Raw genomic sequence first — 14180 nt, 5'->3', positions numbered from 1 at the left:
GTAGTACAGTCATCTGTTAATTGGTCTGTGACATCACAGCATTTCATGGTTATACTGGAGGGATCATTCCACCCATTGCTCAAGGCTTCTCGATGGTGGATAGCTAGAATTTGTGTTGATGTCCACTTTGGCAAGTGTCCATTTTTCACAGTAATTAAAGTATACTGTTCAAGGTGTCATGGGATCGGGATTTTTATGTTTTGTTTTATTAAAACATTTCCACATGGTGTATTCTAACAAGCTTGAGGGATGTCCAAGGCAAACCTCTTAGTCTTACCCTTTTGTGTTTATTTATGGCACCATGAGCAGAACAATCACATTGTGCCAGTGAGAGTATTGCAGAGAGAGGGGGGGAAAAAAGGATTAATTACCATCATGAGAGTTGCTGAGCATTATCATTGGATGCAAATTAGCATAAAACAATTTGCTGAGCAAAGTTAAGTCATTTATGTGTAAGTGGAGCACTTTTTAGCCTCTGCTAAAGCTGTTTTTCAGGGGGAGCAACATTTTAAAAATATGAACGTGCCCATACACACACTGGTTTTGTTGAAAGTCGCACAACCAAAAACATTGCAATTGGCTCAAAAATGTTTTAAAAAATGAACATGGCTCAATTATAAGGGACAAAGTCAAAGCATTGTTTCAGCAATGCTGATTATAAATATTAATGGCACAGTGGCACAGTGGTGAGTATTGCTCCTGGGGCCCTGGGTTCAATTCTAGACCTAGGATGCTATCTGCATAGAGTTCTCCCAGTAGTCATGTGTTTTTTCTCTGGTGTTTCCATCTCCTCCCACAGTCCAAAGACATACTGGTAGGTTAATTGGCTTCTGGGAAAACTGGCCATAGTGTAAGTGTGTCCATGTCTCTGTTTGCATCCCTCCAAGCACCTGTTATAGGCTCGGGCTCCTCTGCAACCTTGAATTGGATACAGTGGTTAGGAAAGGGATGGGTGAATAGATAAGATAACAAGGTTCTGAATAAGAGGAGGCCCATTTACAGTATGTCTAGCATTTAATTCAAGATTCGCACCCATGGATTCATTGAAAGAAGGCAGGACATCAGCTTCAGTACAATACCTGTTTAGCTCCTTCCTTCTTTCTGCAACTTTTTCTGTAAAAAAATTACTCTCGTGCTCAGTTTTAAAAATAATAATAATCATCAACATCATAAAAAAATCCTCACACTTATATAGTGTTTTTTTCTGGACACTCCACTCAAAGTGCTTTACAGGTAATGGGGACTCCCCTCCACCACCACCATCACCTGGATGAGGCGACGGCAGCCAGAGTGCACCAGAATGCTCACCACACATCACTTCTTAGTGGGAAGGAGAACAGAATGATGATCAGGAGGCCGTGATCGGTACAGGCCAATGGGAAATTTGGCCAGGACACTGGGGGTAACACCCCTACTCTTTTCGAGAAACGCCCTGGGATTTTTAATGACTACAGAGAGTTGGGACCTCGGTTTGATGTCTCATCCAAAGGACGGCGCCTTTTTTACAGTATATTGTCCCTATCACTATAGTGGGGCATTAAGACCCACACAGACCGTGGGGTGAGTGCCCCCTACTGGCCCCACTCCCACTAACACCTCTTCCAGCAGCAACTGAGTTTTTTCAGGAGGTCTCCATCCAGCTACTGGCCAGGCTCACACTTGTTTAGCTTCAATAGGTTGGCAGTCTTAAGTTGCAGGGTGCTGCATTTCCCCAATTTCTCCTTCTGTTCTCTGGTTTGCGATTATTATTAAAGAGGAAGGAGGCGATGCTTGATAAATTTCTAGTATAGTTGTCCTGGGCAGGGCCTCAGGTGCCACCCACGAAGTCCTCCACTGTACTGTGTTGGGGGGTGTGAAGAACACGCTTGAAAGAATCAGCAGTTTGGACATGGGAGGTTTATTTGAAAGTACCTTTATCCAGTGTTAAAGGTCCTTCAAAGATATGGTTTAAGGCAAAAATATTTTATTTTTAAAGGGGAAAACATATCCCTTTATAAAGGATAATGCTCCTTGTAGATAGGACTTATTTTAACCTCATTCTCCCTCAATTTCAATGTAATTAAAATGATTTTACAACATTTAGGTCTTAGCTTATATACTGTATGTAAGCTACATTATACACTCCATAGCCAAACTATTAGGATCCTCCAGGCAAATGAAGACCATCTTATTAGTTAGGGATTAATAGTGTAGCTTTGAGGAGAATGACTGAGACTACCATTACATTCCACGACCTGGAAAATCACCAAATCACATTGAAAGTCCTGAAACTGGGGAAAATTTCAAGGCAATAACACACCACATGAGTAAATATAGTACATGTTCTTTCGTACTGAATCTCTATGCTCCTTGCCCTCCCTTTTTCCTTCCTTAAAAATCAAATGTGTTGATGTTTGAGCACATGTACTGTATAGTTTCAAGAGAACAGCTGACAGAGAAAAGTAATTGGAATGTAGCTGGATTGCTTCCCTGTATGTTTTCATAATACTAACATCCATAAAGGAGGATAGTACTTGATAGTAATTTGACAAAAGATAAGGCTCATGTGGGGTTTTTCAGCTAACATTTGAGCTCCTTGTAATCAAGGTCTAACGGAGAGTTCTAAACCTTACTTTGTCAGGATCTGAATACTATCAGATCATTAATTATTTGACATGACATGTTAAATACCAGAAATGGAAATGCATTAATGCAGCAGGCTGGAATGAAAAAAACAAGAACGCCCCCTCAGGAGATGACAATGTACACTGATAGCTTTTGACTGTTTTAGTCACAACCACCTAAAGCTCTACATCTTAGATACATCCATCTGGTTATAACACCCTCTACCTATTATCATTTACAGACATCTCTGGTACAGTATATTCTATCCTAGGGATATACATTTTTAATTTCCCCAGCTATGGTATATACTTATACTGTATTACACACTATTTTGTCACAGTGAACATGTGACTGCCACTGTTCTTCATGATTAACCCATGAGCTGTGTTTTCGTTGAAAACAGTCCTTCAAACAGGAAAACAAAAATATTGTAGGTGTTTTTACTGTGGTTAATTTTATGATGATATACATTGTCAATGTTTAATCTTTGTCACAGAGTGCTAAATAAACTTTTCACATGCAGAAGACGTTTAGAAACAACATGCAGGAATAACACGAAAACTGGTCAATCAGCCTCAGTGCTTGTATTTTTATGGTTGCACAAGAAACAATATTCCAGATTGACATACTCAGTAGATGTGATATTAACTTAAACATGAAATGCAATATAAAATGTTGAGATACATAATCTTAAAATGTTCTAAAGGAGACCCGGAAATACGCAATATTCCCTAGACATCTGTAGACAATGACAAGGACTGACCCTGATCCTGCATCTCTGTGTAACAGGAAATTACACTTCCAGGCCTGTATTGATACCATTGTACTGTGCATTCAGTCAGTCTTTTGGTTCTTGTCATTTTATAGTTCATTTCAAAGAACTGCAGTGTTTTACTCTCTGCAGTTTTATTAGAGGCAAGACACAAAGAAAGAAGGAATTTCCTTCCTTATTATTTCCTTAACATTATAAAATATGGCAGTGTAACATTCTTTATAAAAAGAGAAACACTTTAGAATTAGTGGCTGTTTGGGATTAACTTGTGAGGAACAGAGTAAGTTATATTAATAGCCCCATATATTCATTTTGCATTAGCATGGCATTACATGAAAAACACAGACACTTGTTGTAAAATGTTACTGAATTTTATTTTATTCTATTTCTAGTGTTAATCCATTTATCGATTTTGACTGATCACCAGATTTGTCTATTATAATTATTGAATCAAAAGTTCTAATAATAAAGGACATGAATCCTTTGTTACCAGATCACCTCAAATATATGGGAAGATGTACCATTTTTCCATAGTAGACATAAATTGGGATTTTTAAGTAAACATAAATTGGGATTTTTGTAGGATATAAAAGACTAGCCTGCGATGGACTGGTATCCTGTCCAGGGTGTGTCCCATTTTGTGGCCACTGACGGCACTGCAACCTTATACTGGATTTGGATGAAGACGTTAGAAAATGGATGAATGGCTAAAAAAACGAGTGAGTGACTGTTTCAATGAGCATTGTCAGAGCAGTGAAGATCACAGATCTCCCTAAAATGATAGTCTCCAACAGTTTCAACTCTCTGAGCCATGATTTCGCAGACCTTTCAGTCTGCATCCTTTTATGGCGAAGATTATCCTTGGATAACCTTTATCTAGGTCCTTAGCAGCCATATCACCCAGCAGCTCACAACTGGTAACCCACTGAAGCTCAGCAGGTGTGAACCTGGCCAGTACCTGGATGGGAGACCTCCTGGGAAAAACTAAGGTTGCTGCTGGAAGAGGTGTTAGTGGAGCCAGCAGGGGGTGCTCACCCTGCGGTCCATGTGGGTCCTAATGCCCCAGTATAGTGATGGGGACACTATACTGTAAACAGGTGCTGTCCTTCGGATGAGATGTAAAGCCGAGGTCCTGACTCTCTGCGGTCATTAAAAATCCCAGGGCGTTTCTCGAAAAGAGTAGGGGTGTAACCCTGCTGCCCTGGCCAAATTTCCCATTGGCCCTTACCAATCATGGCCTCCTAATAATCCCCGTCTATGAATGGGCTTCATTACTCTGCTCTCCTCCCCACTAATAGCTGACGTGTGGTGAGGGTTCTGGCGCACTATGGCTGCCGTCACATCATCCAGGTTGATGCTGCACATTGGTGGTGGTGGAGGGGAGTCCCCATTACCTGTAAAGCGCTTTGAGTGGAGTGTCCAGAAAAGCGCTATATAAGTGTAAGCAATTATTATCCTTAGACATGAATAGCACTTTGCCCCCCTTCTTTCAGTGATAGGTTAATTTCTTTTTACATCCTTTCCATTCGTTAACAGATTTCAGCTTCTCACACTTCTCCCCCAGATCTGCTGTACTTTCCTTTGGACACTATTTCTCACCTGTGCGCTCATTCTCACTTGCCTTCCTTCTCCCGGGCTTTATTTTCGTACCTTACTTCCAGCAGTATTTCTTCTTTTCCCTTACAGCGTCATCATTCCTCTGTAGCCAGTGCATGCTGGCACAGTTCCTCACACTAGACATCCTCACACTAGTCTGGATAAACAGTAAATTATGTGCTTGTAAGATTTTAACAGTATACAGTATATTGGTGACCACACAAATGGCACTCTTTAGGTGAAGGTCAAATGTAGTGCAGTGATGCTTGAAAACAGATTTGACAGAGTAATTGAGTCACAATACACATTTATCGGATATTACTCAGCATTCAAGTTCCAACATGTCGCAAAAATGTCAACATCAGCTGTGTATTTCACCTATTGTAGGAGGGATAAAGTCATATTGAACAAGAAAAACAACTTTAAATACAATTACATTGTATCACATCATCACTTAAAAAAACACTTTAAAATAATTATATTTTTCCACTCGGATGAAATGCCTTATGTAAATTCTTCATATCTACTTTCGAACTTTTTGTAAATGGTCCTTGCATTAAAAATCAAATCCCTGCCTTTCAACTGAGCTTAAAAAACATTCATATAACGTGAACCCGCAATTTGGGAAGCATTTATTGGAAATGATCAATCCTGTGTATTTTTTGTTGTTTAGAGCTGAAGTCATATGAAATAACGTATATTTATGTGGATTTGAAACAGTCTACTTTGCAATGACATGTTCTTCTTACTTAAAGTGAGCACTTGTTTCAATATTGTCATTGTTTCATTACAGTTTCTGTTTTTTGGATGACCTACTGAGTTTTACTTACTGTATATTAGAAGGAGAAGCAGCCAGATGTTTTAGACATTGAAAATGAATGTTTTCAATTTGGATTCAAACATTCTAAGATAATTTAGGGCGTTGTTCAAAAGTCATTTTATTAAGCTGGATGAACCTTGTTCAAATTAATGGAACTCCAAATAGGATAAGTAATGGTATTCTGACCCTACGGCACAATAAAAAAAAAAAACAGGGGGATCGTCCAATCCTATTTCTTCTGTCCTAAACACTGCTGTTTTAAATTAGCAATGTGATTTTGTCTCTCTGGAGACACTGACAACTTTGCAAATATCAAAGTCCCCCAATGAGTTGGTACTGTTTAATCATTACGTTGTGCAGAATAATCTTCCACTTTCCCACATGCTGCAGATCTGCTACAGTACAGCATGTGTGTCCTTGAGTAGATACTGTATGTACTGTTTGTGGGAAAGAAACCTGCTGGCAATACTGTGGTGATGGCGGACACAGGATATCTGTACAAAAATGCAGTTTCTGTATTAAATTTGTACAAAGAGTCAATACTGTTTAGAAAGTGTACATTAAGGCCCATTAGTGCATAAACACTAGTACAGCATCAGAGCAATAAGTGCTACTTACAGTGTGTAGACATTACATTTTCCGCTTTTTGTAATTTCAGCAACTGCGTTTGCAACTGAAGTACTGCATACATTCTCTCAATTTATTTTTTATGACTCACGGCAACACCTTTAATAAATTTAATCCAAAGAAAATCCACAAGGGAGAAAATTTGAAAAGGGAACTCAGGGGAAAACAGACCATGAGATATACAGTATCTTTTAGAATAATGCATATAGAATGAAATCGGGAAAATAATGTTATGAGCTAAATGGTCGTAAAATTTAAAATCAATTAATTTCTGTTAAAATTAATAATGTGTCATTATTAAGATGTCTGGTTTCAGGTCATGCTAGCATTGAAGGTACAGTAAATAGTTCACCAACATTGCAGACATTTTACATACTGTATCACTGTGTTGATAATGAATTTATGGCAGTAAGTGTAAGTACAGCTGATACAGAATGGTGCCATATTGAAGTATACTCAGATGTGTTTTATGAGATTTAATTTGATGGACTCTTATTTTAAACAAATTTAGAGCCATTTCTGAGGTGCTGTGTTGTGTGTTTTCTTCATGTTGCTGAAAAACATTAATGTGATTGTCTCCACAGCCACGTTACTCGACTCAGAACATGCCTATAAATAGAACCATTAGTCTACTATCTGTTTGACGCTGCAATAAACTAAGCGATGTTTATATACAGTAACACTAAAATGGTTATTGCATCCAGATTTCACACAGCACTTTCTTAAAGAGAATGCAGGCGGCCATTCTCAATTACATACAACTACAGTAGAAATCATTTTCATTTCAACACATAAAAATAACATTGTGTGTGGTTTGGGAAAAGTATGGGAAAATGTATTGAATTTTAAGATCCTATCCAAAACCCAAACTAAAAAACAATGCTTCGGGTTCAAACAGTGTATTGAGTAAAACAGTGACACTATTCCAGAATACACCTTTTAGTCTGTGGCAAGTTGGATGGTACTGATGCGTCTCAGATTTTTAGTGGGGGTTTCAAGGAGCGCCAGACTAAACTTCAGTAACAACAGCCAGTAGGGACCACAGATGTAATAGCTGGGCGGAGTGGTGGCTCTGTGGCTAAGGATCTGTGCCTGTAACTGTAACGGTTGCTGGTTCAAATCCCACAGCTGGCAGAGGAATCCTACTCCGTTGGGCCCCTGAGCAAGGCCCTTAACCCCCACTGCTTCAGGGGTGCTGTACAATGGCTGACCCTGTGCTCTGACCCCAGGCTTCTCTCCCTGTCTGTGTCTCATGGAGAGCAAGCTGGGGTAAGCAATAAGATGATTTCCTAATGCAAGAAATTGTATAGGGCTAATAAAACAACAAAAAAAATAGACTACATTTCTTGAGCTTTGCAGTTTTCTGTTTATTTCTTTACTGCTTTATTTGCCTGCATAAGTTCATGTAGATTGAATCCTCAATTGCAATGACAACCTGGAGAGTGCCCATTTGCTGTATACAAAGGGGCATTCAGTGGAGTAAATTTCGGTAAGTACCTTGCTCAGGCTTAACACAGCAGAGTTCCATCCAAGATTTGAGCCCATGGACTGCTGGTCCAGAGTCTAAATTAGTAACCTTTATATGAGTGCGTATATTTATTACAGTTGAATTCTACACTTAAATATTCAGAATTCCTTTCTTTTCGTAATTTATGAGAAATCAGGCAATAAAGCAATATCGAATTTTGTGAAGAGACATTTTTAAATGTATTGATCCAGTGAGTATGGGCTATTGTTAGGTTATTGACAGTCTGTATGGCAAAGGGCTTTGGATGGTTTCTTTGTTCCAATGCAAGGATCTTGCAGCAAGAAAAATCTAACAGACGGCCAGACTCGAAATTGGTGCGGTTCTAATGAGGCTGAAAACCAATTAACTCCAAAGCTGAACTTCAGCGTTCCCAAAAGATAATTGGGGTTGTTCATTAGCTTACCATTCTCTACAGCTTTGTTTGAAACAATTATAAATTGGCAAACAATTGGCAAAGGTTGAGTCCTTTTCTCTGTTCCAGTGCATGTTTAACCATATAGTCATTTAAATATTGTAAAAATCAACACTAACAGACTATTAAAAGTAACCATGTACATGTTTTACATTTTATAAGAAAAAAAGGTATCTGCCGTTTAATGGTGTTGTTCTCATATTTTAAAGTCTTATTGCTATAGCAGGATTTTAAGTACGTCAGTATTTTATACTGTGTGATAGCAAGTGATATAAGGCATGGTATCCTGCAGGAGCAACACTCTCTCATTGTCTTTAAGCCAAATGATGTCATGTGATCTGTGAAAGCTGGTTGTTCATGTTTCAGAAGATCTTTTGAAAATTTGCTTCAGTGTGATTTGCACTCTGTATTGTGTCCTCTGCTTGCACTAACTATGCTGCCTACTTGTGCATCGCTCTGATAGCTACTGTAGGCATTTGTAAGCAGTAAAGCCCATGCAGAGTACTTATCCACAGTATAAAAGCAGAAGAACATACTGTAATAGCATTGGTGGGAGAAGCACTTGCAATACTGAGGCTACTTTGCCCCAATACGTGGGTGATCATTGTTTATTTTCAGTGCCAATCAGCAGATAAAACTAACAACAGTTAATTTTATGTAATTAAGATTTAACAGTGGACTAATTATATAGAATTAAGTTTAAAATATGGATATTTTACATAACCAGTTATGAACAGTTTTTTTGTTTTCAGGACTGGTCACCTACATAATTATCACTGACTTTTTTATTGTCAGTTAAAGTGTGTGTCATCAGATAAGAGCAATTGCAACTGGTTTTAGAAAATAGGTGTTTGATATTCTCCATTCTTGCTGGAGGGAATCTTTAATTGTTGAAACATGATTGTTTGAGAGCACATGCTTTGTTGTGAGTGCAATAAGGTTATTGAACATACTTACTCCTCTTCAGACTGCAAAATTCTGACTGAAAGAGTCGTCTTTGTTGATCAAGAAACTAGTACACTGGATTTCCAAGCAGAGGGGGCTCTTCCTGAATCCTGAATGACAAAACAATCACTGATGGTAGCAAACAATGGAGCAGGAGTGATTATGCACTCAGAACCATCCCACTCACAACATTGAAGAGGTGGAAACACATTGCAAATTGTATTTCAAACAGTGCCAGTATGGTGTGGTAGGGAAATATGGGTCCACCACTTACCTTTTGAAACAATGCTGGCCCCACAGTGCCTTACTAGAGAATTAATGATTCTGTATGTAGAGGAGTGGCACATCTCTCACTGATATCATGTGAGGCCCAGTACAAGCTTTTTATTTTACTGATGCTATTGCATCAGTTGAGGGATGAATCAAGAGGAAAGGGAACTAATCATTTTCACTACTGAGTAGTTTGATATTTCATAGCAATATACAGTACCTAAAGTATGTTTTGTGGCACATGGGGCTAAGACTATAGCAATCTACTGTACGTTTAGATCAGACAGTCCAGGGTTCAGGAAAATTGGAGGATAGATTGTTTATGGCTCAGGAGCCATGAATACAAATACAGCTACGTACTACACTGTATTATATGTCATCAGCATGAAAGTGAAAGTTTACAGTACATTGTTTCCTGATTGTGTCCATTAACGGAAGCATGAACAATATAGAGAAAACAGTGTAGATGTGACCATGGAGCCCGGTGGGACTGTATGTTGTGGTACATACTGTATGAACCAAAGAATAGGATTGTTTAATTGAAACTGAATATTTGGGGTGTATTAAGAAAAATAGAGCTATTCATTAGTCCTAAAATACAAATGCAATAAGAAAGCAAAAGATGTTGGAAATGTTTGTCGAACTGGTTGAGATACACATAATTTATGGGACTGTTCAAAGGTGTAGCATTTTTGGCATTTGATGAGTTTAGGTATTAAAAAAATAGTTCTGAAATACCACTTGAATTGTGTATTTGGGAGGTCTCCGGTCAGAGTTTGTGGAGAGTAGAGATAAACTACAGTAGATACAGCTTGGGCATCCTTTTCACAGATAGTAGGAAAGATTTGTACAAAACTAGCTTGACTGAGAAAATCCAGACAATATACAGTATACTGTACATAGACCATGCATAGTCTGAAATGAAGATCAGAACGACACTGTCAGAACAATTCTATATTTTATTTTGTACTGTATATGCTAAATAGTTCTAATATTTTACTTGTTAAAGGACTGTGAATTCTTTTTGAAACCCCTATATTTTCTTAGCACTCTACTTTTTATGAAGGATTTAAATCTCTCTTTAAGAGGCAGTAATAAGGGCATTTTACAAAGCACCACGCTAATCTTTTATATATATTTCCAGAAGGTATGTCCATTTCTTTCTCTGACTGTTCCTCTCTCTGTTTTGGTGACGTGCACAATTTGAGCACATGCAGAAGCAGCATCAGCGAGCAATCCACAAGTCTTAAAAGTAGGCAGATTTTGCTCCACCCCTTTCATTTAGATACTGTATACAGTAAATGCTGTTTTTTTTTCCAAGCCATTAGAGAACATCTACTTGAAAATAAAAGGCATGCTGATATTTGGTGAGTAGGCTAAAAAACATCACGACATGGAAGTATCACCTCACGGAAGTGCTTTTATTGATCTATACCCCCTGTGTTTTCGCAATGATACTTGTACTATGCTATACTGTAATGCTTCAGTGCTTCACAGCAAAATAATAACTTTGGCAGTAAAATCCTTTTGTCTCCTTAAAAAATACCTAAAAGTCATACAAGTTCATGATATTTGTTTTAAAATCAAAATATTTTTTTCTTTGCTTAAGCACAGAAGACAGTATGACAAACTCCCAAGATGTCTGTCTCATTTTGTGAGGCCAATCTATTGTGTGCCTCATAGCACCATTGCTCATATTTTTGTATACAGTAAGTCTCTGATGACCAGACATGGTGTTTTCTTGAAATGTGATCGCAAAGTTCTCTGAAGTGATCAGTTTTACTTTATTTGCAGAGTTTCAGTACATATACAGTATACATGAACTCTGCCTTAATGCAATTTTCATCATACACGATTATCATTGTAGTGCTCAGATTCTTCTTCTTCTTCTTTTTCACAGCCTTAGTCCCAGACTGTCCTGGGGTCAGCTGCTTTGCTTGCTCTTCTCCACTTGTCTCTGTCGAGCACATCTTCCTCACTCATTTCACATACCTCCATATCTTTTCTCACACAATCTATCCATCTCTTTCTAGGCCTGCCTCTTCCCCTGTTACCTTCCACCTCAAATTCCATTACCCTCTTTGTTACTTCCTCAACGTCCCTCCTCATGATATGTCCATACCACCGTAACCTCGCCTCTCGCATCTGCTCAACCACATCCACCACCCTACATCGTCTACGGATTTCTTCATTTCTGATCTTATCCTTCATTGAAATCTGCAGAATCCATCTCAACATCCTCATTTCAGTTCTTCTCATCAAGTTCTCTTCCCTCTTTCCAACTGCCAAGCATTCAGCTCCATATAGTAGTACAGGTCTAATCACAGCCTTGTACATTTTGCACTTTAACTTTCTAGGAATTTTCCTGTCACAGATTATTCCAGTTATTTCTCTCCACTTGTTCCATCCATCTTTCACTCTTTGTTTTACTGCCTCCAGTGTTTCTCCTCCCTTTACCAGTTCCAAGGTATTTAAAGCCATCAACCTGTTTCAGTTTTCCTCCATTTGTCTCCTTAACATTGGTCATAGTATCTCCTCTTCTCTCCATTACCATTATTTCAGATTTTTCTGCATTCATTTTCAGTCCACCCTTTTCCAGACTCCTCTGCCATTTGAACACTTTCTCCTGTAGTTCTACTTCTGAATCTGCCATCAGTGCCACATCATCAGCAAAGATGAGTTCCCAAGGCACTTCTGTTCTTACCTCCTCTGTCAGTGTGTCAATAATGTTTATAAAAAGGAAAGGACTTAGTGCTGATCCTTGGTGTACTCCAACTGTGATTTCAAACTCTTTTGTCTCTCCCTGTTGTGTGTAGTGCTCAGATTGATCTATATAAAAGGATTTGGAATAATAGTATTTTTATTTTTCCTTTTTTTAAAATTTGTGTTTCTAATATAAACCTGGTTTTAATATAAACCTGATTATTTAACTCATTCCAACATTTTTTTAAAACAATTTTTGCAACAAAAACTGTTCCTCTTAAATCAGATTCAGATTTTACACTGCTAAGTAAAGGCTTTCTCTATTGATCTTTCAACATTTACTCAATGCCTCAATGCATTTTCTGATTGTTGGAGTTTGGCAAAAATACCGAATATGTCCAGTTGTTTCATGCAATTGTACCTGCTAAATGCTTTTTTGGAAGCTATTATATTGTATTATATTGACAGTTAAGAAGGTATTTATATAATGAAAGCTAAAATAAATTAGAACTGCATAAACAGATCATGATCAAGATCATTTGTAACATGACCACTAGATAATTGAAAGTAATTGAAAGCATATTTCATTTTTATCGCGTCAAGGTCTCTGCTGGGCTCACACTCATTAGCTTCTATGATGGATACAATGATAATTGTGGAGCCAGGCCACATATGCAAAACATTTAGGTGATTTTAGAATCAGTCAGGTTGAGTCTTTGGAGAAAAATAGGATATTAATCTTTTTTTTTTTTACAGGAAGTCAGGCCAAGTTACAACTTTACTTGTGGTCACATATGAATTTGCTTATTCTGTTTCTCTCTCTTTCACTGACAGGTAAGAAATGATCTGACCAATGAGCTGGAGAAGGCTGATATTCAAATTGCAGACACAGAGAGTTTCTCCAATGATCCCTGCATCAATGTGAAAAAACTGAAGGTAAGTGGATTTAAAGCTTTGGGGCCTCTTTATTAGGACAAACTTTTCTTTTTTTTTTACTCTGTTGTGTTTTTCCTACATTTTACCAGATTGGGTTCTAAAAAGACGTAATTTCCTTGTTAGATCTCTGTACTACAAGCCAATATAACAACAGATCTTTTTTTAATGTAAGTTTACCCATCAATACAAACATATTGCATGGGTATGGAAAATACTCTATATTATAATTCATTACAATATTTCATTTGAATAACATAGTGGGTTACATTTGAGATATGTTTAGGTTACTTATGTAGATAAGAGCTAATGGCGCCTATTGTTCCTTGCTCTTCTCCAGCAATCTTAATTTTAAACATTTAAATAACTGCAGGGAGATGCTTACAGTAAACCACAATGACAGCACACAGTATACATTCATAATCTTCACAGAAGAAAATTATCACAACTGGGAGCATGCAATGTGCTATTCTGTCTTGTGTATGAGACCCCATTATAAAGAGACCCGGGTTAGATCACTGTAACAGTTTACCATATTCCAACAGTACTGTAATTTCCCTAGCAAAAAGTAAATAAAGTCTCTGGGTTGATCAAGACTCTCTTTTTCTTCAGATAATGTTTGCAGTGATTGTGTTCTAAATTTTGTCTACTGGTCCTACACTCTTTAATCTGTATTCTGTATTTGCAAATCCTGCTGTTTGGTATCATCTGTAGACTTGACCAGTTACTACTCTGGAATCTAGATCATTGATATAAATTAGGAAAATCAAGGTAGTAGTAGAGATCTTTCTTGTAGTAGGTTCACATTCTGTACAGTATTTGTTTCTAAACAGACATGATTAAATCAATGGTGATTGGTTTATCATGAAAGTTGTGTTTGGCCACCATTTGAAATAATAAAAGCTGTATATAATAATAGCTTACACTTATATTGTGCTTTTCTGGACACTCCATTCAAAGCACTTTACAA

The 14180-nt window shown here is 37.7% G+C and overlaps 1 protein-coding gene across 1 annotated transcript in view; it reads left to right on the top strand.

Moving 5' to 3' along the window:
• The window catches only part of gabbr2 (gamma-aminobutyric acid (GABA) B receptor, 2), a 336240-nt gene that overhangs the window by 187445 nt on the left and 134615 nt on the right, over nt 1–14180 (top strand). The window contains exon 4 of the mRNA XM_088929017.1: nt 13112–13213. Coding sequence (XP_088785143.1) covers nt 13112–13213 — 102 coding nt within the window. The remainder of the gene's footprint in view (nt 1–13111; nt 13214–14180) is intronic.

The sequence above is a fragment of the Atractosteus spatula genome, chromosome 12 (genome assembly GCF_055471065.1).
Source record: "Atractosteus spatula isolate fAtrSpa1 chromosome 12, fAtrSpa1.hap1, whole genome shotgun sequence".
NCBI lineage: Eukaryota > Metazoa > Chordata > Actinopteri > Semionotiformes > Lepisosteidae > Atractosteus > Atractosteus spatula.
The sequence above is the reverse complement of the archived record's forward strand: the minus strand, read 5'-3'. Positions and strand labels throughout refer to the sequence as shown.